Here is a 26,204-nt window from a genome sequence, read left to right as displayed (position 1 = left end):
ATGTTTTTTCCCCTCAAACTTCATGCTTATGAGATGTGACAAGTTGATATGGGTAGTTGTAATGAAAGGCCTAATTCTTGTCCCAAAGTGATTTTGTGCTTGTTTCCGACACTATAAATATACAAGGAGGAGAATTTAAACTGAATCATCTCTCAGTTCTCTCCAGACCTGAAATTCTAATCCTATTTTTCACGAGTATAGAGGTGTACAGTTTACTGCAAAAGTACAGCACTGATCATAATTATGATTTGAGGTTGATTCTTTGATCAGAAATACAATCCTCATGGGCAGTGTGCCATGATATCATTTTCAGAAATTTTGGCAAAATTTCAAGATTACTCAAATACAAAACTTCAGCATGCAAGGCAAATCATTTTAATACCGAGTTTGAAGTGGTACATGCAATGATCAGAAAAGACAGAATTCACAATGCAAAAATGCAAAGTTTATTTTCTTAAATAAAATACTATATTCATATCTATACAAATAATTATTACAACCATTAAAATGTTACATTTACCAATAAAAATTTCAAAACTTTAAACAAGAGCATGGTTCAGAATATTCACACCCTAATACAATGCATTTGTAAAAAGATGTCAAAATAAACAGGACCTATTCTTATTTACAACTGTAGGACAATCCTGGCCATATTATACATATCTGCTCTGAATTCATTACAAAACAAATTAGTTCCCATTAGAATTATAAACCAGGTGATTTACAGTAATAGGACACAGTGCACAGCAGACAGTGCTGGCATGGGAATAGATACAAATATTACATATACTGAAAGCACTACAGTTAGGTTTTTTCTGGTGACTGCCCTACAGTAAGCTTCTCACCCAGTGTATCTATAAATAATGTGTGAAGGTAACTATGTGCTCAGATTTCTCCACCCACTTTTACTGAAATGAATATATATGTGTATATGTGTGTGTGTGTGTGTGTGTGTGTATATATATATATATATCTCCTGTTGAAAGTGGAAGCAGATCTTTTCTTCACAGTAACACAACTGCAGCATTTTAAGCAACACTGTCTGGTCCCTTTCTTTTGGAAGATCAACAGTTCAATTCCCCCTAAAAGTTACCAATATAGTCAAGTCCAGTGCCTCAGTGACCTCACAGATAAAAAATGGTTTTAAGACTTAGGGGGTGGGGGAATAGAGATCTAGAAAAGTGAAGAGGGGATTGACATGGAGTAAACTTTAAGTTCCTATGACATAGTATGGTGTATACCTGTACGTAACAACTGAGGGGGAAAAAAAGAATTATTTTTTTAAATGTCAAATTACAAATGAAGACTTATCTCCTATGCCTCATGAAATTCCTAGTGACAGATTATGTAGTCATCCAAAATAACACCACTTTCAACATTATCCCCAATATGTTCAACCCGGGTAGGCTCATGTTTATGAAGCATCTGAACACATGCGTGCACCAGAAAAAGACTACAGTTGACAAGGTTTGTGCAAATCTAGAAATAAGAATATTGAATGGCCACCACATACCAGCTCTGAGTTTAAAAGGAGTCTTGCATCTAACTAGTAAATTTTTCTAAGATCAGCATTAAAGATGGCTCAGAGAATGATAAGGCAACAGTGAGAAACGTCAGCTGTATTTGTCATCTAGGTGTTTGATTACACAGCGTGTACCAGGCTGGTCCTTTGCCGGAACAGAGGAGTGGGTGAGCGGTATGTTCCAATGGCTGGTCCTAGGACCAGAGGCACAGTTGCAGGTAAAGTGCAGTTTCCGGGGAGAGGCATGTGGGCACAACTGGAAGTTCTGTGTCTAAGAAGGTCCTCAACACTTCTTCCCAGAACACCTCAATCTGAACTTGATGACCCCCACAGACTCTAGTAGAAACACTCTTAGGCTCACACAGAAGTGTAGAATACAGGGAGAATATGATTAAGTAATAAAGGACCCTTTCCTGTTGAACTCACAGGGGAAGGAGAAATGGTTTCATTCAGCCAAAAAGTTATCAGAGAAGAACTAATTTCTGGCCTTTAATTTGCATAAGTGTATCAAAAACCATCACTTACTATTACTGCCCTCTGGAAGTACACAGCCATAGGTGATCAACAAATGCAGATTTGGAGAGAGCAGAATTAGAACAATGACTGCCAGGTTCCTAAGGATATCAACCCAAAGCCATCTGATTTTGGTACCACCTTTGCCCTTTCTTTACTCCTCCATGGGGGAAAAAAACAAGCTCTCCAAAACAAGGAACAAAACTATATGGCACGTTAAATATTTTCAGTTAATCTTGAATTACTTTTGTTTTGAGGAATTCTCTTTGCCCCTTAATAGAATACAGTGATTTCCAAAGCTAGGTCTTTGGGAATCATTGATTTGGGAGTATGAGTCGCTATTATGCACTGATCCAATGACGCTGGGCCCAATAAATGTTTCAAGGCAGAGGAGTAATCATTCTGCTAAGGAATGAGTGGGTTCCCTGCCACTTGACATGGAGCAGACAGAAGAAAATAAGAGCCTAGGTACTTTGCATCAAAGGAAGGATACAGCTAAGAAGAGTCATAATCTTTTCTCAAGTTCTAAAAACATCACTCCCATTAAAATGTATTTCCACACTTTTTTGGAGTGTAAATATCAGCCTCTCCATGAAATGGCTAATGTTAGAAGGCAAGAGCAGGGCAAATGAATTATCTTTAAAATATTTAAATAATTTGTATATTAAGAAGGCTAATTTTAAAATGAGTCAAATCCTCATTGCAGTTCACCCTGAAGATTCCCTCCTCATTCTTCTCTTTCTACAGTTCTGACACATTAAGTTTTATAAAGCATGATCACTCTGGAATGCGCACTCTTTACTGCATGATCCCTCTGGAATGCACACTCTCTACTTAGAAAAAGGGTACCATTGCTGGAACACCCCAAAGGTCTTAACATAAAAACAAAAACAAACTTTCTGGAATAGTATAAAATATCCCAAAACAACTTTTATGTACCAAAAAGAGAAATGACATCTTTTATCCATGATTGACACATTAGAAATTTTTGCATGATAAGAAATATGAAATTTTTTACCCTATCAGAAGTTGCTGTATTAAATGTTTAGAGGAATCAACATCTTCCTGAAATTGATTCCAGGTGATCAATAACACTATGAGAGAAATTATTTAATCAATGATTCACTTATGCTTCATACATGTTTGTGTATTTCTAGATTACAAATTTATCTGTAGAAATGATTTTACATTCTGTAGACATATATTAGCAAGCCACGAATAACATTAAATTTACTATAACCAAAACTATGTTCTCTGCCATGTTTGCCAAAAAAAAAAATCCATATTGTTATATATTAAATGATAAATTTCCTTGCCCAATTCATGTAGCTCTAATTATCAAATACTTAATACTGCTTAAACCTCATATAATCATGCTTATAAATCAAGTAAGATTACTGTGCTCTGAACATTTTCAGAATTGAGTTTGTATATAAACACATACGTATGCATCTGTCTGTAAGACAATTAAAGCTATATGGAAGCAGGGGCCAAATTATTTGCAGATGGTCACATTTTTCCTCAGAGGGTCAAATAAGCCTTACTTAGGGATAGAGACTCATTTGGAATCAAAGTGTTGTACGCTTGGAATGAAAGTTCTGAGGAATGTAAATATTATCTCTGAAGAGAGCTGAGCAGAAAAATACAATTGAGACAACAGAGAAATACTTCCAAGTACCAGGCTTGAGGCCTTTCCACTGAATGTTCAAATTCAGCTTCTCCTTGGCCTGTTACCTTAGTTCTGATTTTACCTAACAGTCCCCAGTTTTGCAGAACTCAACAGCCACTGCGTGTGCGCGTATGTGTGAGTGCACGCGCGTGCACAGAGGGAAGAGAGAGGAAGAGAAGGTAGGAAAGAGAGAGAGAGGATGAATAGCCGAACACTCTAAGAACAGTTCTTGAAACTGGCAGATTAGACCTTTCAAGTACAAGGAAAAACTTGAATGTTAAAGCTTAAAATTCAGTTAAAATAAGTTATAAATGTCATATTTTTCCTCAATTAAACGTTTTAACTGTTTACCTGTTTTCTTAAGTAACTTTTTCATGAAGCTCTCCTATTTCTCCCCATGACCATTCTGAAGGAAGAAAATACAGACATTTTCTTTCAGTATATTTTTTGCGCCGAGGAGGCGGCCTCCGCCAGCAGCAGGGGAGTTTGGTAAGAACAGCTAAAGAGGCACAGATGACCCTTTTGCTGAGACCCTTTTGCTGTAGTAGAGGTATTCACTAGAGTTAGCTGCTCTAACCAAGCCTTCTGGGTGTGTTCAGTCGCTCAGGCCTGTCTGACTCTTGTGATCCCATGGACTGTAGCCCGCTAGGCCCCTCTGTCCATGGGATTTCCCAGGCAAGAATACTGGAGTGGGTTGCCATTTCCTTCTCCAACCAAGCATTAGGAGGCTTTTTTTTTTTTTTCCCAAATGAGAATAAAACCAAAACACTGGTCCGTGGGTTAACTTTGTTAACAGAGCAGACAGAACAGTTTATATCTCCCACTCCATTCCATTTTTGGCAGAATATAACAACAAGCAATGGGCTTGAAATATGAGTACACATCAACTGTTTTCTTAACTTTTAATAAAGTTTTCAAAATGCAATACATGAATTTTGAATATATATCTTTAAAATTCAAAATTCATTCTTAACTTCAGTGGGGCTTTAAAAACAACTCTATATCAAGTTCTACTCTTCAGCAGGTCTCAGGTGTCAATTTCCTATTTTCAGATCGCAGGCCTATTTTGAAAGAGCTAGTTTATACCTTAAAATCTATGTCGAAGTACACACACACTCACACACGTGAACTTATAAAAAGACAATTTTTTGAAGCACCATTTCACATCTACCATCAGGAAAAGCAATGAACAAATTCATCCTCTCATTGTAAGTCTACAATGAAGGGTAATAATGCAATATACAATGCCATATCTTGAATATAAATATCAGTAAGTGAAAATACTGACAGAGCTTAAGACTCTGTTCAGAAATATTTGAAAAGTAAGGCTCAAATAACTGTTGATTCCAAACACACTATTAAGTGATCAGTCCCTAATGATTAAACAAATACCAAAGAACCTATTTCAAGATCAAATAGAACAAAGAGAGAATTCTACAACAAAACTCAATGAATGAAACAATCCTTAACTGAACACATGCAAAACCTCACAATACAACTGGCTATCATCCTTATGGCCTGATGCAAAATGCAAGGACAAAATGGAAAACATCTACGTACTCTGCTGTTTAGCTTTCCACTTTTAAGGCTACTTGTTTAAGGAAGACCTTTGCTTTACAGGACCTTGGCACATTAAAGGATAAAATCACTGGAGATGGTGACTGCAGCCATGCATTAAAAGAAGCTTACATCTTGGAAGGAAAGTTATGACCCATCTAGACAGCATATTGAAAAGCAGAGACATTACTTTCTCAACAAAGGTCCATCTAGTCAAGGCTATGGTTCTTCCAGTGGTCATGTATGGATGTGAGAGCTGGACTATAAAGAAAGCTGAGCGCAGAAGAATTGACGCTTTTGAACTGTGGTGTTGGAGAAGACTCTTGAGAGTCCCTTGGACTGCAAGGAGATCCAACCAGTCCATCCTGAAGGAAATCAGTCCTGAATATTCATTGGAAGGACTGATGTTGAAGCTGAAACTCCAATACTTTGGCCACCAGATGCAAAGAGCTGATTCATTTGAAAAGACCCTGATGCTGGGAAAGATTGAGGGCAGGAGGAGAAGGGGACAAAAGAGGATGAGATGGTTGGATGGCATCACTGACTCAATGGACGTGAGCTTGAGTAAACTCCGGGAGTTGGTGATGGACAGGGAGGCCTGGCGTGCTGCAGTTCATGGGGTCGCAAAGAGTCGTATGTAACTGAGCAACTAAACTGAACTGACGGTTCCCTAATTTGGAAAACAAGACATGGAATTCAGATAATTTATGAATTGTTATAATTAAGGAAGAAGCTTCTACCTAAACCAAACCTTGGGAATAAAGGTTGATTCAATAACTCACCTATTTGCTAACTGCTTGACTTGAATCACGGACATTCATTCTACATTAATTCAACACCTGCCATGGGTAAGAGACTGTTCCAGAATACACTTGGCCAGCATTTGGTTACAAGCCACTGTGTTCTACTGAAATGTCTGTATTGTTGGAGAGCAACTCCACTATCTCAATCATCTATTTTACAAATTGTCAACAATCAAATTTAAAATCTAGGTGATGACACCAGGATGACTTCTCCCACCTTCCAGCGATTAGTATCTAGAGAATGTCAGATTATAAATCAAGCCTGAAAATGTCAGTCTGCTTGGGCAATTTAAAGTGCACACCGTGCAGTTAAAAATGAAAGATAAATTTTTTTTGACAACCTAGTATGTGCCTCATCTCTGACATGGCTTCCCTACATTCAGAAGATAACTGGCAACTGATTAAACACACACAAGGAGATACACTCACACACTCTCTCTCTTCCTGTGCATGTATGTGTGAACACACATACAAATACATGTGTAATCTCACTCGTTACACTTATGTTTAGTCAATCGGTATTTAAACAGCTGAACTGCAATCATGACCTAAGATATGGCTTATGTTGTGGGCAGGTCTGTTGGAGGACTGTTTGGAAGAGTCTGAGGCAGAGGAGTTTGCTATCGTAAGCAAAGGGGACATCGCTGAGCCATCAGGAAGAGCTGTAGCTATTTCTGGAAACAAAGATGTCATATTAAAATTGGATAAGTGAGAGTTGGTCATGTGCATTGGAGGCATGTCGGGGAGAAGAGGAAAACTCGGTTGAGCAAAGCCAACAGGTCGGGGAGGAGACAGAATTGATCCAAATCGGTTATTCAAACTTCCACTGTTTACCTTCTCTGTGCTGGGATTTGAGAACATTTGATTAGGAAAATAGGGGATTGAAATATCATTGGACAGTGTGGGATGAGCAGGAGAGTATGGGGGATAGAAGGAGGGGAGAGTATTTTGGGGATCCACAGGGATGAGGGCTGGGGTTCGAGTGGCACTAGGCTGAGTAACCTGTGGAATGAAAGAAGCATTAGCGTTTATTGGCGGGTTCATGCCACCCTCGGGGATAAAAGGAAAACCAAAATTTTGTGATAGCGTGTGCTGGTCAGGCACTGAATTATCATTAGGTACTTGTGGGCTATCTGGCATGAAACGAACAATACTTCCTCTCTTTTCTGCAGCAGGTTGTTGGCGTCCAAGAATCATACTGCCGCCAGTAGACAGAGGAAGGTGAGGAAGACTTGGATCAAAGACATTGCTATGTCTTGGGTTTCCGGAGCGAGTCCTTTCAGGTGGACGAATTTTGGAACCGCCGCTGTCTTGCAACGGATGCCTTGATCGCTGGGGAACTGAAGAACTGGTTTGACGTACAGGAGGCCCTTGGTCAGCATTTCCGTGAGACGCAGACGGATGCGGCAAAGCTGGCCTTGCAACCCCATGCATGTTGGTTGTGACTGGAGGGTTCATGTGGCCCTTGGTCCCATGACTGTCAGTAATCCTCATGGGATTGGATTTCTGTACAGAAACATTGGGACTCGTGTTTCGACCCTGAATATCTCCTGAAGACGAAGAACTTGAAAACGGAATATTCAAGGTGCTGTTCCGGGTGTTAATTGTGCCCAGGGACATGTCACAGCTCTCCCTACTCTGACTCTCACTGTCCCTTCTAATATGGACACTTTCATGGCTCGGGGGACAGTTATATTCAATTGCAGAGGAGGGACCACACTGTGTATTCCTCTGATGTTCTGAGAGGGATCTCTGACTTCCAATGACCTGATCGCCCAGGTGAGGGGCAAGTAAACTCTGCATGAAACTTTGGTGACATGTATTTTCATTGTCCCTTGTTGGGATAGCATTTCCTGTTGGGATGCTCTGAACTGGTGGATAAGGTAATCGCTTTTGGCGGTCGACTGGTGGTGGACCAGGGTTTTGACTAATACGAAAAGCTTGGGGCTGCATACTCCTCAAGGATGATACAGGGTTACCTATTTCATTATTTCTTGAAGACTGTACTTCAAAATTATTCTGGGGCTGCTGACTGGCTCCACTTGGTTTAAATGTCTGACAGTCAGAAAGGCGGATATCTGAGGCAGTATGGTCCACACGACCCTGCATATTATGAATGGCTAAACTCTTATTTCTGGGAACATCAAGGTAGCTTCTCATTTCAAGCTGATCTGAAACTCTGGAACCCTGAATCGATATACCCATTCTCTGCTCTGAATTAGAAGATGTTTTTCCAATGAGTGCCTCAGCAGAGTAACTTGAAACTCTGTTTCTCTCCGGCCTGTGTGGAGCACAGGTCATGTCTGAAGGTCTCGTCACAATACTCGATTGGGATGCCATTTGCTGCTCTATGCCTCTTGATGTCAACAGCCTCTGCATTGGATTATGCCCAGATACGTGTTCAGAAGAAACCCCCGGAGCTTGCTGCCGGCTTCCCACCTCCTGCTGGTGCAGAATATCTTGACTGAGGTGGTTCTGGTGGTTCCGGCTGGTGGAAGGGTTTTCACAACTCTTCTCTGCCTGGGAGCTTCCAAAATGTTGCTGCATCTGTTGCTGCATCTGCTGATGGTGCGGGTGCGGCTGACCGCTCTTAGGTCGGGATTGGTCAGTTCCATGATGCTTGGGTTGTAAAGACAGCTGAGAGGCCTGAGTGCCCTGAACAAGATTCCTCTTTTTTTGCATCTGAACTTCCTGTTGCAGGGTTCTCTGTTGGTGGACGCTGTGGGGCTGAGAGTGGACAGAACTCTCTGCGTGAGGTACGTGACGCTGCAGCTGATACAAGTGATGCCTCTCTCTCAACTGCCCTGCTTGCTGCTGCTGCTTTAAGTAGACGTGGTTACTATGCAGGTGAGGTACCCCTTGAGCTGGAACATGTTGCTGCAGGGCCTGCAGATGTTGGCCGGCCTGGGCTGGCTGCTGTTCAGCAATGGAAGCCTGCGAACCACACTGAACCTCGGTCTGCCTCAATGCGGGGACCACAAAGTTGTTACTAGGCGGAAATAATCGAGTAAGGCCGTCCCCGTGTGCTGGGTTGCTAATAGGCACAACTGAGTTTGAAGAGTTGGGAGGAATCTGACCAACCATCATTTGAGTTTGATCGGAAATGCTGTCTGGAGTTCGGCTCATCAGGGACAGACCTTCAAGCCGGAGGGCGGCTGGCTGACAATGCTTCTGACGTTTAGCTGAAGACAGTAAAAGGTCATCCTGGACAGCACGTTTAGTAGAGTCTTTACGGCTTTCGTGACTTGGCTTTAAGAGCGGCTCTTGAATTGGTGTGTTTGGTACAGTACCAGCCATAGTATTTAGGTGTTCTTGGGAGTATTCAGTCATCAGGGATGGTCCAGGAGGCTGACTGCCATAGGAGCCAGATGAAACTGTCAGATTCACTGTTGTAGGAACAGCTGTTTGCTCTGAAGTTTGGGATAAACCAGTGCAGCTGACCAGAGGATGGCTGAGGGTACTCTGGTGAATAAGATTATTCACACTTAAACTGGTGATGCTTGGTGGCTGGGAAGTCGAAACCTGTAAAGAGGCATTTGATGTTTTCATTCCTATAGAACAACTTGGTTTTTCAAGGGGCCTATCCACAGTGGCTTCAATTGAATCCTGAGAATTAAATTCATTTGGTGTTGCTTCTGCCTGTCCTGGACCATTCTCTTTAGATATCTGTGTTTTGAAAGGCTGGTCTCCCTCTAAAGAGGATGCTTCAGAAGGCTTTGAAGGAACTTCCCGTATATCAGCTGGTACCTGAGTACCAGCTCTTCCCTTCTCAAGGTTCTCCTGGTCAAAAATAGCTCGTGCTGCAAGAGCAACTATATCAGTTTGCTCCACAAAGGTGCAGCTGTCACACGTATTAGTCGCTGCATTGCTGGTGACGTCCTCTCTGGCTGTTTCAGGAAGCATAGATGCAACTGAGAAACTACGACTACTGCCAGAGCTGGTCGACATGGGAGAGTCAGCCTGCCTACTGGTGAGCAAAGAACCATTCATAACCTCCTGGTCAGGGATGCACGAATGAGGCTGTCCTGGGTCTCTATCATCACTGCTCATCAGTAATAGCTCCTGTTTGGGATGCAACTCAACATTTGAATCAACTATTTTAGAATTTTCTGAAGAAAAGTCAGGATGGTCCACCTGGACTGAAAGAGATGATTTCTGAGGGTCTTTTTCTTTAGCAAGACCAGAGAGCAGTGCAGTTAAACCCTGCCCCTTTAAGAGACCTGTGGTTGGTACTGTATCTGATGACGCTTGCTGAACCCTGCAAGGGTCAGCAATGACTCCCACTTCAGAAACACAGTCAGTACTTGTAGTGCTCGTGGTAGATGACAAGTGAGAAACCTGAGAGACCAAAACGGGGGCATCATTCGCAGAGGAAATCAACACGTTGGCTGACGTGCAGGATTTGGCAGCATCTGGCAATGCCAAACTACTCGGTGGCGTATCCTGAGATGTCTCTCGTTGTGAAATGGGGAGAAAATCTTTGGATTTTGCTGGGGCCATTGTAAATTGTTCACTTGTTACAGATTCTTGGGAGGGTGGGCTAGACTCTTCGGCTGACTTAGATTTGGGTACAGACTCAGGCATCACTGATTCAGAATTCAGAACATTCAAAGAATGTGAACCAGAAACACTTACACTATTTGTCTGGGACACAATGGCAGATGGTAACACACCAGGGAGGCTTTCCAGAAGTCCATCATTACATGATGGCTCTGCGGAACCTTCAGTGCTGGGGCCATCTGACTTGCCCACATCTCTGACTGCATTCAGGGAGCAGGCTGACTTGTTAGTGGCTAAGTGTTTCTTGACACCCGGCTTCTTATTCAACCTTTTTGCCTTCGTGTTAGGCACACAAGCCACAGTGTTCACTGAGGGAGTAGTCACTAGGTTGTAAGTACTGGGTAGTGTGGCTGAATTATCTGTTGTCATGGGAGGTGCTACAGTTGTTAATGAAACACAGTTAGCTGGGGTGATTTGACTATTTGCAGCAGTTTGAGGATGGACTGGCTGGCTAACAGACAACTGTACACAGCTTTGCCCAGCCATCTGTGATATGCTTTGATTGAGGCTGGCCAAAGCGCCAAAGGTATTCAGGGCAACATTGGTATTTGGATCTTCGCTGGTGGTGGGCTGAATAATTTGCATAGGGGTTTGATTTGTAGTTCCTGATGAAGACATCACAGGCTGCAAAGCAAAGAGCTGTCCATTTAAAGAAATGGTTTGAGGCTGCTGTTGGCTGGATACAGTAACAGAAAAAGTTTGTGTGGAATTCGACGCTGATAAAGATGTAGGTCGTGGTAATATGTGGACAAGGTGCTTTCCTCCAAAAGTCTGTGGGGTGGAAACATTTTGCACTGAATTGTTAGACCCTATGATAGCACTGGCTCCATTGACAGGGAGTCGAACAGAACCGGGAGGTGGAGCAGAGAGAAGTGGCAAAGTATTCTGGTTAGCTGCCTGGATGATGACTATCTGTTGACCTACCGTTTGGTTGGGAACCTCTGCCCTCATCACTGTTGGGCACGGGGTGGTGCTGGGTGGTTGAAGAATGATAACGTTCTGATTAGCAGGAGCTGCATTAACAGCTGACCCCACTGGCTGAGCCATCTGAATCACCTGCATGGCAGAATTCAATGGGAGGATACTTTTTGGAGGCTGAGACTTAACTTGTGGCTGGGTGATCAGTGGCTGCATAGGTAAAGGTGGACAGGAAGGCAAGGTTACAACTACTTGCTCAACTGGTTGCCCCTCTGCTGGAAAGGAATTATTCAAGCTGATGCCTGGAGCCACACATCTACTGTGGTTGGCTGTGGTGGGGCTAGTGCCAGACTCATTTAATACCGGGGTCACAGCAGAAGACGGTGTCTGGCTTAAGGGCTGAATAGTGTTTCCCGCCAGTTGCAAAGTAGTCCACGTTGTCTGTGTGTTTCCAGCTGAGGAAATTCGGGTAAGGCTATTCATGTTTTTCAAATCTGAAGTACTGACAGCTGAAGAAGGCAAAGAACAAGAAAGAGTCCAACCACTGTCCATAGGGTTTGCAGAAAGGGTGCTTACAGGCATGGTGATCATCCCTCCTCCAGGGACAGACGGGGCCACCACCATGGTAACACTTGCGGAGTCTGCACCCTTGCCACTGCTTGCCACACAAGAATCACCGGCAGGTCTGGGAGGCTGGGAGCAGACTGCGGTGGTGACGGAAACAACCAGGGTGGTTTGAAGATCACTTCTGTGATCCTGTGTGCTCCGGCAGGACTCGCTTCCAGGCTGTCCTTGAGTGGCAGTTGCTGAGGAGCTGGAGGAGATGCTTGTGGCACAAGGGACCGTTTTCTTCAATACTTGGGGGCTTTCTTGCCCCTTCTTATTTTCTGAAGAATTTTGATCATTTAGACACGTGTGCGATGAACAATGCTGGGGTGGTTCGGGCCCAACAGGAACAGCGATCAGTGAGCTGCTGGTGGGACCAAGCACACTAGACTCACTTTCGGAGGTGGAGAGCTCAAGAATGTTTTGAGCAGAAAGAGCAGCAGGAAGACAAAGAGGAACAGGCTGGTTGGCAGCCAATGCAGAAACCGTGGTCTGATGCCATGGCTTGTTTTCAGAAGGGTAAACTCCAGAAATAGACACAGGAGTCACAAGATTGCAAGTCCTCTGCACTGGCACCACATTGGCAGTTTGCTTTTGTAAATTATGACCAACATTAAAGGTTATCCCCTGAACAGCTGTTCCCTGGCTGTTTCCACCAGGCTGACTCCCATTGGAATAAACAATGATATTTTTTTGAACCTGGTCACTGGGAATAACAACAGAGACCTTTGAATTTTTAAGATTTCCTTTCCAGTGGATTGTGGGGTCGTCATATAAACATATGTCATTTGCTTTTAGTAATTCAATATATCGGCCGTTTTCTTTTTGAATTTCTTCCAGTTGTTTACGTAGCTTTTTAATTTCTTCAGCTATAATATCAAAAAGAAAAAACTTTTTAAATTACCTCTAAATGTCAGTATTTACATTAATTTAAGAAAGAGCTGTATACTGAGCTACTGAATTCTAATTTTAGCAGCCTAAATACCTCAACTGAAATCTTCAGCTCTTTTACAATGTAAGTTCTTTCTTCTTTTTAGAATGGTATCTCAAACCTCTACTCAATCCTTTTAAAGGTACATATCTTTAAAGATCAACAACTCAAAGGTCAAAAATTACTCATAATGTAGAAATCTCAAAATTACCGAATTCAACATAGGGCACCTGAAAAGGTGAAGCAAGGGAAAACATACTGCTATCATGGAAACATGCTAGGAAAATAACACTGAATATCAATATAGTAGCATTTCAATGTTAAAATAACAAACATTACTTATGGTGGTAACAGTCTTTTCCCCCTCCCCCAACCGACCACACCTGCCACCCAGCTTGTGGAATCTCAGTACCCCGATTAGGGACTGAACCCATGTCATGGCAGGGAAGTTCAGAATCCTAACCACTAGGCAACCAGGGAACTCCAGACAGTCTCTTTTATAAATGGCTTTGAAACAGCAGAGACCAAGTAGAACATGTAAGAAGTAAGGTGGGAGGGCGATAAGAAGGCATCAATGGTGAAACTTGCACTCTCCTCGGTAGGGCCATGTTCTCTACTGAGGCACGAAGATGTCTGTGATGCCCTAAATCATTTTAAAAGAGACAGCCTCACTCATGGATCCTACTAAGGGTTAGGCTTGGCTGTTGGTACTTATGCTCAGTGACCCTACATAGCTCCACCTGCCTTGTCATAGTGGTAGGTATTCACCACTCCCTCCGCCAAAGGCAGCTGATCCTCAAGGCCAATACCCTACATGGTAGCCTGAAATAAAAAGTTCTGTTCCAACAAGGAGGAGCTGAGACTATCAAATTGCTTTCTCAGGTATTTAAACAGGAGACACAGAAGAAGGATGCCAATGTGCTACAGACATCAGAAATTAAAGGACAATTATCATGGACTAAATAATAAAAATGATTGTTCTCACTTACTGGACACTTACTATATGCCTGGTACTTTGCATTCACTGTCTCATTTACTAATAATAAAAATAGTAACAACAACAGATAACATTTATCAAGCACTTACTATGTTCTGGGCTTTACTCTAAGTGCTTTACCTGTGTTATCTCTTTTAATTCTCATAATGAACATGAGATGGGAACTACCTTTGTCATCACTTCTTTTAGATGTAAAAAAACAGGTTCAGAATAAACAAATACTTTGTTTAAAGTTGACCAGATAGATGTTACAATTATCCTCATTTTAAGGTAGAGGGACTGAGACTTGGAGCTGAGTAAAGGAAGCCAAGACTCACACCCTGGTGGTCCTGACCCCCAGGGCCACTGTTGTGGTCACTGTGCGAGACTGTCATGGACAGTGAGCATGTGGAGGAAGCTTTTGGGAGAAGAAAAGAAGGGAGAGCGGAGGCACACACACAGAAAGGATGATGACAGAAACGACAACACAATCGGACTTAAGGGGCCTCAGGTGCCCCCCCAACTCCTGGTCTGGCTATTCAGCTCCTCTTGAATCCCACGCCACTCGAGTTTCTCTTTTCCTTAAGGTAACTTGATGGCCTCAGACACTGGGCTATGAAACCAGAGGAGCCCTCATTAGAAACACTCTAGCCTTATCATCCCTTTTGTGGGTGCCAAACATTGACTGGTTACCAAACATTGATTATGTATCTAATTGCCTGACAGCAGCATAAAACAGGACCTGGACCATAAACGACAGCTGGCTGAGGGGGGTGGGGTAAGCTGTCATCTAACTTAAAAGTAAACAAGAATTCGGAGCGCTGACCTTCTAGATGTGCTTTCCAGTATCCTCCTCATTTCTTACAATAATCACTGCTTTGCATCATCTCCACCTCAATAAATTCCGCCTTTGTTTCTCTCCTTTCAAGGTGACCTACTGAGTTGTCATAGGAGATTCTCTCTCTGCTATTCTCAGAGACATAAATCAAAGATGGCTCAAACTGCCCTACCCCTCAGAGCTTTATATTTGCCTGGGGTATATTTCTTTTCAGCTGTCATAAGAAACCTTCTCTTCAGTGCAAGTGGGAAAACAGAACTCATCTGACAGCATTAAAAAAGTCACCTCTAAAAATTAGTATTATTAAATGACCAGGAAGTCTAAGTCACACAATGCATGCAGTACACACAATTATGAATTGAATGCTTTGGCCTTCGAGTTAATTCATAGTTGAGGGTTGATACAGGCATATACCTGTTTTTAAGTTACACTGAGCAGGACTCCCCTTACATCCTCTTATGGGATTTTCCCTAGCTGGGAGATCCATTTAGAATAAAGGAGAAACAGAACTATTCATGAATTAAGCAAACAGAAAGTACAAAAAGACTATAAAATAAAAATTGTGTGTGCCTACAAGGTAAGAACTGGGGAAGAGATATGCCTACAAAGAAGAGGGGAAGAGATAAACTTGAATAAAGGCTGAATTTATTTGCAACACTATTCTCACAGACCCACTGAATACATGGTCTTAATAATGTTTCAGGACAAAAAAACCTTCTGTATCCTAATACAGTATCGTAAGTCGCACTGTGACACAAAGGCCTGAACACTGAAAAAACAATGAAAAGTAAGAATCCCCAAATCTTTACCTTGTTCATTGTTTCCTCCGTTAAGCAGGAGTTCATCGTTCTGCCTTTTCAATTCTGTTATGTACTTAAAGGCTTGGTCCAGGATCATATTCTTGCTCTGTGAAAGAAAGTCAACCGTTTAAAAGTTTCGCTGGAGGTTAAGAACTTGCCAGAAGAAAGTTAAAGCTTTGGTTTTTCCGATACGTATGATACGTATCTTTTCACAATTTTTTTTTTTTTAATATTTTTTTTTTAATTTTATTTTATTTTTAAACTTTACATAATTGTATTAGTTTTGCCAAATATCAAAATGAATCCGCCACAGGTATACATGTGTTCCCCATCCTGAACCCTCCTCCCTCCTCCCTCCCCATACCATCCCTCTGGGTCGTCCCAGTGCACTAGCCCCAAGCATCCAGTATCGTGCATCGAACCTGGACTGGCATCTCGTTTCATACATGATATTTTACATGTTTCAATGCCATTCTCCTAAATCTTCCCACCCTCTCCCTCTCCCATAGAGTCCATAAGACTGTTCTATACATCAGTGTCTCTTTTGCTGTCTCGTACACAGGGTTATTGTTACCACCTTTCTAAATTCCATATATATGCGTTATTATACTGTATTGGTGTTTTTCCTTCTGGCTTACTTCACTCTGTATAATAGGCTCCAGTTTCATCCACCTCATTAGAACTGATTCAAATGTTTTCTTTTTAATGGCTGAGTAATACTCCATTGTGTATATGTACCACAGCTTTCTTATCCATTCATCTGCTGATGGACATCTAGGTTGCTTCCATGTCCTGGCTATTATAAACAGTGCTGCGATGAACATTGGGGTACACGTGTCTCTTTCCCTTCTGGTTTCCTCAGTGTGTATGCTCAGCAGTGGGATTGCTGGATCATAAGGCAGTTCACAATTTAAAACTGGCACTGTATTCAAAAACTTCTACTATTCACCTTTTATTTATTAAATATTTATTGAGGCTCTGTTCTAGGTGCTGGGGATGTAATAAAAAGGACAAAGTTCTTGACCTTGAGGAATATTACTTGTTTATGAGGAATTATTATATACAAATATTTATATTTACAAATAAAATCAGGTGGTAACAAGTGTTACGAAGAAAAATAAAGCAGTGTCTTTTACTCTTTTAATCAAGTCACCTCCCTCCAGGCTGCAGTTTGAGTTTAGAAGCATCTTTCTCCAGGAACTCTTTCATGGGCCTCTCTGTTCCAGAATTCTGTATTGCCTTGGGTAAACTGCAGCAATTGTTCCTCTCTTACTAGAATATTTAGCTCCTCCACTTAGCATTTCTGTAACATGGGAAAGTAACTTAGTCTTTCTAAACCTCAGTTCATTTGTAAAATGGGGATAATCAAAGTGTCTACTTTGAAGGTGTGGTAAGGTTAAAGGCTTTATACAGAGAGACTCTTAGAACCCGATGGGGTATAGAGAAAAGTGCTTCGTAAGTGTTAGGTACTTGTAGCTACTATATGTCTGGTCCTATGTTAAGTACTTCAAATGCATTATTTCTTGGACTCATTAGAAGAACTATGTTGTTATTCCTTATTTTTTTAAACTTTATTGAGGTACAATTGACTAAGATATTAAAAAAAAGTAATAGTAAAGAAGGGTAAGGAAGAAATCACAGAGATGGCAGAGGTTACTCTGTACTGTGGACTGAATGTTTGTGTCCCCCCATAATTCATGTTGAGGCCCTAATCCCTGAAGTGACGGGGCCTTTGGAAGATAATTAGGTCATGAGGGTCTATTCTCATGGATTAGATCACTGCCCTTAGAAGAATAAACATGAGAGAGGTGATCACTGTCTCTGCCATGTGAGGACACAACCAGGAAGAAAGCCCACATCAGGAGCCAAACCAGCTGCCACCTTGATCTGGGACTCCCAGCCTCCTTAATTGTAAGAAATACATTTCTGTTGTTTAAGTCACTCCCTCTATGGTAATGTTCTTAGAACAACCCAAACTGACTTAGACATTCTGCTACAATGTAGTTCATAAAGGGAGGCTGAGGAAGGCTCTCTGTGAGGTGATGTCTAAGCAAAAATTTGAAAGGAGTGTAAGAAAGCATGCCCTGTGGACATCTGGAGAAAGAAGGCTCAAGCAGCAGGACTGGCAAGGACTAAGGCCCCCAGGCAGGGTTGAGTTTGGCGAGTTGGAGGAACAGAATGAGACAAATGAGATGAATGAGACAAAAGGCAAGTATACAGGGAAACAGTGGGAGGAGACGGCCAGAGAGGGCCTTTAAGACCGTGCAAAAACTTCAGATTTTAATGTGAGCCTTTACTCTGTCAACCACAACTACAAACTACTCTAAAAAGTAGGTTGAGATAACAATGGCACTTGGTTGAGTTTTGGTGCCATGCTCCTAGTATATTCCATTCCTAAGCTTTTACAGAAAGGTTGTATTTTACATCAAAGTCCCTGTACTCTTTATTCAAATTTTTAAAATGGAAAACATAATATATACATACCACAAAAAATGTAAATAAGAGATATATAATGAAAAGCACATTCCTTTTGACTTTAGCCCTCTAAAGCCCTTTCCAGAGTCAACCAAGTTACTTATGTATCTTTCCAGAAATATTACACGCCAATACATGTATATGTTATATATATGTATATGTACACACACATATCTTCTTAAAAATTCAAATAGAAGGATACTATAAACAGTATGTTACATGGGTACAACTAGAGATTATCATACTAAGTGAAGTAAGTCAGAAAGAGACAGACAAATACCATATGATATCACTTACATGTGGAATCTAAAACACAGCACAAATGAACCTGTCCACAAAACAGAAAGAGACTCACAGACATTGAGGTGAGACTTATGGTTGCCAAGGCGGAGATAGGGAGGGAAAGGGATGGACTGGAAGTCTGGGGTTGTAGATACAAGCTATTATATTTAGAACGCATAAACAAGGTCCCACTGTATAGCACAGGGATATCCCTGGGATAAACCATAGTGGAAATGAATTTTTAAAAAAGAAATATATATATATGCATATAACTGAATCATTTTGCCATACAATAGAGATTGGCACAATATTATAAACCAACTATACTTCAATAATACTTCCCTGATAGCTCAGGTGATAAAGAATCCGCCTGCAATGCAGGAGACCCTGGTTTGATTCCTGGGTTGGGAAGATCCGCTGGAGAAAGGGTAGCTTACCCACTCCAGTATACTTGGTCTTCCCTTGTGGCTCAGCTGGTAAAGAATTCGCCTGCAATGCGGGAGACCTGGGTTCAATCCCTGGTTGGGAAGATCCCTTGGAGAAGGCAACCCACTCTAGTATTCTGGCCTGGAGAACTCCATGGACTGTATAGTCCATGGTGTCGCAAAGAGTTGGACACGACTGAACGACTTTCACTTTATACTTCAATAAAAAGATTTTTAAGCATGTTTTAATTTTTAAAAACATACTTTGGATATTATGGTCATTTTAACAATATTAATTCTTCGAATCCTTCAGCATGGTATATCTTTCCATTTGTTTGTGTCATCTTTAATTTTTTCCACCTGTGTCTTATAGTTTTCCAAGTACAGGTTTTTACCTCCTTAGTTAGATTTATTCCTTGGTATTGTATAGCTTTTGATGCAACTGTAAATGGGACTGTTTTCTTAATTTCTTTTTCAGATAGCTTGATCTTAGTGTATAGAAACACAACAGATTTCTGTATGTTAATTTTGTATCCTGTAAATGTATCATACAACTTTACTAAATTCATTCATGAGTTCTAGTAGTTTCCTGGTGGCATCATTAGGATTTTCTATGAAGAATACCTGTCATCTGCAAAGAGTAATAGTTTACTTCTTTCTTTCCAATTTAGATTCATTCTCTTTGTTTTTCTTATCTGATTTCTGTGGCTAGCACTTTTTTCTATTGGAAGATAATTACTTTACAATGTTGTGTTGGTTTCTGCCATACAACATGAGTCAGCCATAAGTATACATATGTCCTCTCCTTCTTGAACCTCCCTCACACCCCTCCATCCCATCCCACCCCTCTAGGTTGTCACAGAGCACCAGGTTGAGCTTCCCATGTTATAAAGCAACTTCCCACTATTTTACAAAGCAACTTCCCACTATTTTACATATGGTAATGGAAATGCTTCAATGCTACTCTGAATTCATCCCACCCTCCTCTTCCCCCATGTGTCCCCAAGTTCTCGATGTCTGCATCCCTATTCCTGCCCTGCAAATATGTTCATCAGTATCATTTTCCTAGATCCCATTTATATGCATTAATACATGATATTTGTTTTTCTCTTTCTGACTTACTTCACTCTGTATAACAGGCTCTAGGTTCATCCACCTCACTAGAACTGACTTAAATTCATTCCTTTTTTATGGCTGAGTAATATTCCACCTATATACACCCATTCATCTGTTGATGGGCATCTAGGTTGCTTCTATGTCCTGGCTATTGTAAATAGTATTGCAATGAATACTGGGGTGTGACTAGCACTTCTAATACTATGATGAGTAAAAGTGGCAAGAGTGGGCATTCTTGTCCTGAAGAAATGCTTCCAGCTTTTTACCACTGGGTATGTTAGCTATGGGCTTGTCATATATGGCTTTATTATGTTGAGGTATGTTTTCTCTATACCCACTTTGTTGGGAGCTTTTATCATAAATGGATACTGAATTTTGTCAAAAGCTTTTTCCTGCATCTATTGAGATGATCATATGATTTTTATTTTTCATTTTATTAATATGGTATAAAACATTGATTGCTCTGCAGAGAGTGAACCATTCTTGCATCACAGGGATAAACCCTTCTTGATCATTATTTATGATTTTTTAATGTACTTTTGAATTCGACTTGCACACATTTTGTTGAGAATTTTTGCATCTACATTCATCAGTGATATTGGCCAGTAATTTCTGCACTCATGGTTTGAAAGGATTAATATTGTTAAAATGAGCATACTACCCAAGGCAATCTACAGATTCAATGCAAAATCAAAATACCAATGGCATTTTTCACAGAACTAGAACAAATAATTTCAATATTTGTATGGAAACAATCTTGAAAAAGAACAAAGTTGGAGGTATCATGCTCCTTTTATTTCAAATTATATTACAAAGCTGCAGTAATTAAAACAACATGGTACTGTCCTAACACACACACAGAGCAAAGAACAGAATAGAGAGCCCAGAAATAAGCCTATCCATTCATGGTCAATTAATCTATGACAAAGGAGCCAAGAATACTTTGAGGAAAAAAGACAATCTCTTCAGTACATGGGAAAACTGGACAGCTACACACAAAAGAATAAAATTGGAAATTTTCTCACGCCATACACAAAATAAACTGAAAATGGATTAAAGACTTAAATGTAAGACTGGAAACCATAACACTCCTGGAAGAAAACACAGGCAGAACATTCTTTGACATAAATTGTAGCAATATTTCTTTGTATCTGTCTCCTAAAGCAAGGGAACCAATAGCAAAAATAAACAAAGTGGACTACATCAAACTAAAACTAAGATAATGTCCTTTCTTAAAGCAAAAATTTAGACAAAAGCAATTGATAATGCCCACCTGCTGTTCTCTACTGCAGACAGGGGCTGGGGACATGAGGCAAAAGTGAAGAAAGTCTAAATTTATTCAACTTCTAGAAACCAATACTGACCTCCATTGCACACTCCAGGACACCAAGAAAGAAATGATTATGGTTTCCTTTCAGAGAAACTTATAGGAATAGAAGCCAAGAGGAGGAATATTTCACTAGGCAAATAACAAAGCTTACTGAGCAGTTACTATACACTGAGATATGGGGAAAGAAAAGCAATCAGGAGACACAGTGCCAGCCCCTACGTTTGCTTTTGTGTTAAGGAAACAAAAAGTATATTTTTAAGAAGACTGAAAAACACGTTTAGGCAAGACTGGGTACCACCTTGCAGGGAAGAATGAGAAGAAACTGAATTATAAGAACTTGCTGAGGGAAACAGTGTTGAGAAGTGAACAAATTGATCTGGCCCTCCCCAACAAACGTCTGGGATGGTTTGGGACTGGGAAGCTCCAGTGACCATGGAAGGTGGGGTGAGGCACAGGGTTAAAAATGAGGGGACTGGTAGAAAGGTTCTTCTTTTGTAATAAGAACCAGTCCCCACACACACCCTGTGCAACTGGATGACTTCCACTCCTCCCCAACCACAGGAGACAAGTTTCTTTGCTGTGAAATTTGAACCCAAGGATTTCAGCCTCAGAGATACTTTCATGGCAGAGAAGTGGATAAGATGAGGCTCCTAAGCGAAAACATGGTGGGTGGGGAAGTAAAACAATGCTTCCTAAAGCATGAGATTCTCCAGCACCCGTTCCCTGCCCCAGCTCCCAGAACAATGGCAATGAGCTAGTCCTCTTCCCACCATCCCCACTACTAGGTAGGGTGGTGCAGGATCTTTCTCCAGAAACTAAAAATTAATAGCTAATTCCAAAAGAAGAAAATCTACAAATGTTGGCATGTTTCCATTCAATAACAACAACTACAGCAACACTAGATCATCAATCACTAAACCATTAGGACCACCAAAAGATAAGCCTGTTCAATCAGTTTTTAACGCCTCCTTCTCAAATATGAAAAAAACAGCTGAGGTGTCATTAAACATTTAAGGGATGTCTCCAAAAAGAAAGACAAAACATCAAAACAAAGGAGAAACATTTTTAAAAACCAAAACCCTATATATTATTCTCAAAGATGAGATAATACTGCATCATCATAAAAATATAAAAGGAAAAGAGACAATAAGGGAAAAAGACGTGGAAATTAAAAATATGAGAGCTGAAATTAAAAACAGAAGAGTTGAGGACTTCCTCTGTGATCCAGTGGCTAAGACTGTGCTTCCACTACAGAGGGCGTGGGTTCTGTCCCTGGTCAGGGAACTAAGATCCCACATGCCGCCTGGCCAAAAACAAAAAGCAGAAGATTTCAAAGAGACCAACTAATTGAGACTGAAAAAGAAGGGTAGAGGGTTCCAGAAGTAAAGTCTCAAAGGAAAAATAGGGAAAATGAAATTTCATGGCAATTTGACCATGCAGAAATTATAGTAAGAGACTGCTGGGAGGTGTGGAAAGAATTTAGAGATATGTACATAAAAAAATTGAGCAAATGAAAAATAATGAGGCAATTATTAACTCTAAAAAAACATTTTTTGACAGGGAACAAAAATTGTCATTCTGCACACAGAAACAACTTAGGGAATTATCTGATCACAAGCAATTGGTTAAAGTATAAGAGGATTTCTTACCTGTTTCAGTGCAGGAGAGCATGGGATCAGCTCTCCTATTCTGTTTATCCCAGCATTGATTTTCTTCTTTCTATGCCTCTCCACTAGATAGAGAAAAAATTCATTTATCAAACCTTGCACTACTGCTGCCAAAGTGCCTCATTCTCCAAAGGTAAAGAAATCTCAAAGAAAGTCTTAACCAACTGTCTACTGAATACAAATAACCATAAGAAGATTTCTAAGAATGTCATATTCTTAAGTTTAGTGTTATGAAAATCAATACAAGCCATACTTTTTTTTCTTTTTTCCTCTCCCCCACCTCCCCAAGAGCTTTCTCCACCTTTAATCACCTTTTATTTGGATTTTAAATAAAGGGATCTGTTATAATTAAATTCAAATTACAAAAACAAATTACTAATACTGTATTACTCTTGCTGCTGCTGCTAAGTCGCTTCAGTCGTGTCTGACTCTGTGCGACCCCATAGACGCAGCCCACCAGGCTCCCCCGTCCCTGGGATTCTCCAGGCAAGAACACTGGAGTGGGTCGCCATTTCCTTCTCCAACGCATGAAAGTGAAAAGTGAAAGTGAAGTCGCTCAGCCGTGTCCGACTCTTAGGGATCCTATGGACTGCAGCCCACCAGGCTCCTCCGTCCATGGGATTTTCTAGGCAAGAGTACTGGAGTGGGGTGCCATTGCCTTCTCCGGTACTACTCTTAGGTCATTATTATATTTCAAGTAATTATTAGAGATTTTAATGATAACTAAATTTCAAGAACCTACTACTAGTTATGTTACTAGAAAGCTGCTGCTTTATAGCAAACAGCAAATTAGACATTTCCAGGCAGATTAAAGAACTTTAAAACACCTTTTAGGCTGACTAGAAGGCATTTTTGGAGTAGAAATAGCTATTAGTTGTGACTTAAATAGATGAGAAAAGGCAGTGGCTTATTTTCTCTATGTGTCTGTGCTGTGCCCCATCTAAGGAGCTAGACAACTGACAGCCTGTGAGAAATGTCCCAGGCGTGCATGCTACAGAAAAGCTGTATGAAAGAGCAAGAAAATACAAGACATGATCTAAGTAGTTTCTGTAAGATACTGCAAACAGAAAAATTGGTTTCTATTTTGTTAATTTTATAAAATCTTCCTTTTAACGAAGGATTTCAGTGCTTCTAAGAAGATGACCTTTCAGATATAGCATAAGTAGTTCTTATTTCACAAATATATATTTTTCGCCTCATAATCTAGCAGTGAGAACACCCTCTCAATGACAGTGATTTACTTTCTCAATAAATTACTATCGGTACATACTTATTGTCCCATGTGACATTTAATTCCAATAAAAAGATTTAGCTCATAAGGCAAAAAAAAAATTTAGATGTGCTGATAGGACAAAAAACTCACACAAAGCAATAAAATAGAGCTCACCATTCTTCTGAATGCTCTAACAATAATATTTGTTGTTATCTAAGCACATATTTTCTAATGTGTGTAGACAAAACAACAACAAAAATAACATTAAGACTCTATCGACAGTGACAAAAGGGAATTCACATGCAGGGAACTCCTGTTCTGGGGAACAGCAGTGTCCCGTCAGTGCTCAACACTTCTTTCCATAGATAAAGTTTCCCCAGGTTCCTTTCCTTAGGGAAAGGGAGATATTATTTATAGAGTAAAAGAAACAATTAAATATATATTTTTAGATCTGACTACAGTCCCTGATGGAAAATAAAATGTTAAACAATATATCAAATTGTCAATGTATGCACAATTACTTCTATAAATGTTTACCTGGCTATGGCCTGTAATTCTGATATTTAAGATAAAAGCAAAGGTTTTTTTTTCTATATTTCTTCTTATAATTGAGGATTCCACAGCTTAATTTAAAACTGGTCACATTTCAAGTACCTTTAAAATCTACAGCCATTTCTTCCCAACTCCTGCAGGCAGCTAGCCTCCTCTAAAATTTCTGCAGACACATACTCTTCACTCTTTCCATAAGGAGTATACCTGGAATTCCTCAGCGGGTGAAATCACTTAAAACACTAGCTCCAGCGGTATACTAATCCTTAAATTAGCTAAATAGACTATAAGTCTTCATGAGACTTAGGGAGTACTTTGTCAACTAAAAACAATACAGCACAAATCATTACATATAAAATAAATAAGCTATATGGTACAACATAGGGAATATAGCCAATACTTTATAATGACTATACTTGGAGTATAACTTTTAAAAATTGTGAGTCACTATGTCATACACTTGTAATTTATATAATATTGCACATCAACTTTACTTCAATTTTAAAAAATGAAAAACAAAACCCCAAACAATAAAAGAACACTTTCCTAGAATGTAATGAATAATGATTCTGTACTCATAACATGAAAACACAATCAGCTACAGTATAATTTCATTTTGAATACAAAAAATGCCAACAAGTAAATTTTCAAGTATTGTTTCTACCTGCATTGTGTGTCTCCCGGTTTTTCTTTCTGAAACAAAAATATAGATAATAAGAACATGAAAATAATAGGAAAACATTTTACTTTATATTTTGAGAACCATAAAAAATAATTTGATGAAAATTTGTATTTGTTATATCAATAAGAAGACATTTTAAAGAAAATTTTCTCAATAATAGATTATGGTATAAAAACCTGACTGCAGATACATCAGTATAAATTCAGAATTCACAACTACTGAAAGTAACTACTATTCTCTATTTTCTCTTACCCCAAAGTCATTGGTTGGGAAGTAAATCAGTCATTGAAAACTGACCTATTTGAAAAATTTAATTAAGGAGCTAGTCAACTCCTAAAGTGATATGCCAAGTACTGTTGACCCTTAAACAACACGATCTGGGACTTGTTCACTTATACAGAGATTTTCTTCAATAGTGAATTCTATAGTACCATAGGAACCAGAGTTGGTTGAATCCAAGGATATGGAACCGTGGATATGGAGGAACTGTGAATAAGAGGTCTGGCTATACCCTAACCACCACTGTGTTCAAGGGTCAACTGTAGCTGATTTCCAGTGTTTGCTCTGGCACTGGCTAAGGGCAGGGGTGACTGTGTAAAGAAGACAAACAGTAAAGAGGAGCCTTGTGACCCCAGGGAGGGAAGTGTGGCAGGCACTAACAACTGGCATCTGAGACATCTCTTGCATTTATGTAAATTAGGTTATCCAAATTCTTACATTTTTCTCAAAAGGTGATCTACTAAAATCACCAATTTTCCCATATACACCATTA

At 40.2% G+C, this 26,204-nt stretch overlaps 1 protein-coding gene across 3 annotated transcripts in view; it reads right to left on the bottom strand.

Annotated features, from left to right (window-relative positions):
• Nucleotides 1–423: 423 nt before the first annotated feature.
• USF3 (upstream transcription factor family member 3) overlaps nt 424–26,204 on the bottom strand; it is a 52,872-nt gene continuing 27,091 nt past the window's right edge. For all 3 annotated transcript variants that reach the window (XM_086405768.1, XM_086405783.1, XM_086405776.1), the window contains 4 exons: nt 25,415–25,443; nt 22,971–23,053; nt 15,703–15,799; nt 424–13,017 (listed from right to left, as the gene is read on the bottom strand). In XM_086405768.1, the coding sequence (XP_086261894.1) occupies nt 6,587–13,017; nt 15,703–15,799; nt 22,971–23,053; nt 25,415–25,443 (6,640 nt within the window). In that variant the 3' untranslated portion in view covers nt 424–6,586. The remainder of the gene's footprint in view (nt 13,018–15,702; nt 15,800–22,970; nt 23,054–25,414; nt 25,444–26,204) is intronic.

The sequence above is a fragment of the Bos grunniens genome, chromosome 1, assembly GCF_055505025.1.
Source record: "Bos grunniens cultivar Pamir isolate PY7600 chromosome 1, Bosgru_T2T1.0, whole genome shotgun sequence".
In the NCBI taxonomy this organism is placed as follows: domain Eukaryota; kingdom Metazoa; phylum Chordata; class Mammalia; order Artiodactyla; family Bovidae; genus Bos; species Bos grunniens.
Note: the sequence above shows the minus strand (reverse complement) of the source record. Positions and strands in the feature narration are given on the sequence as shown.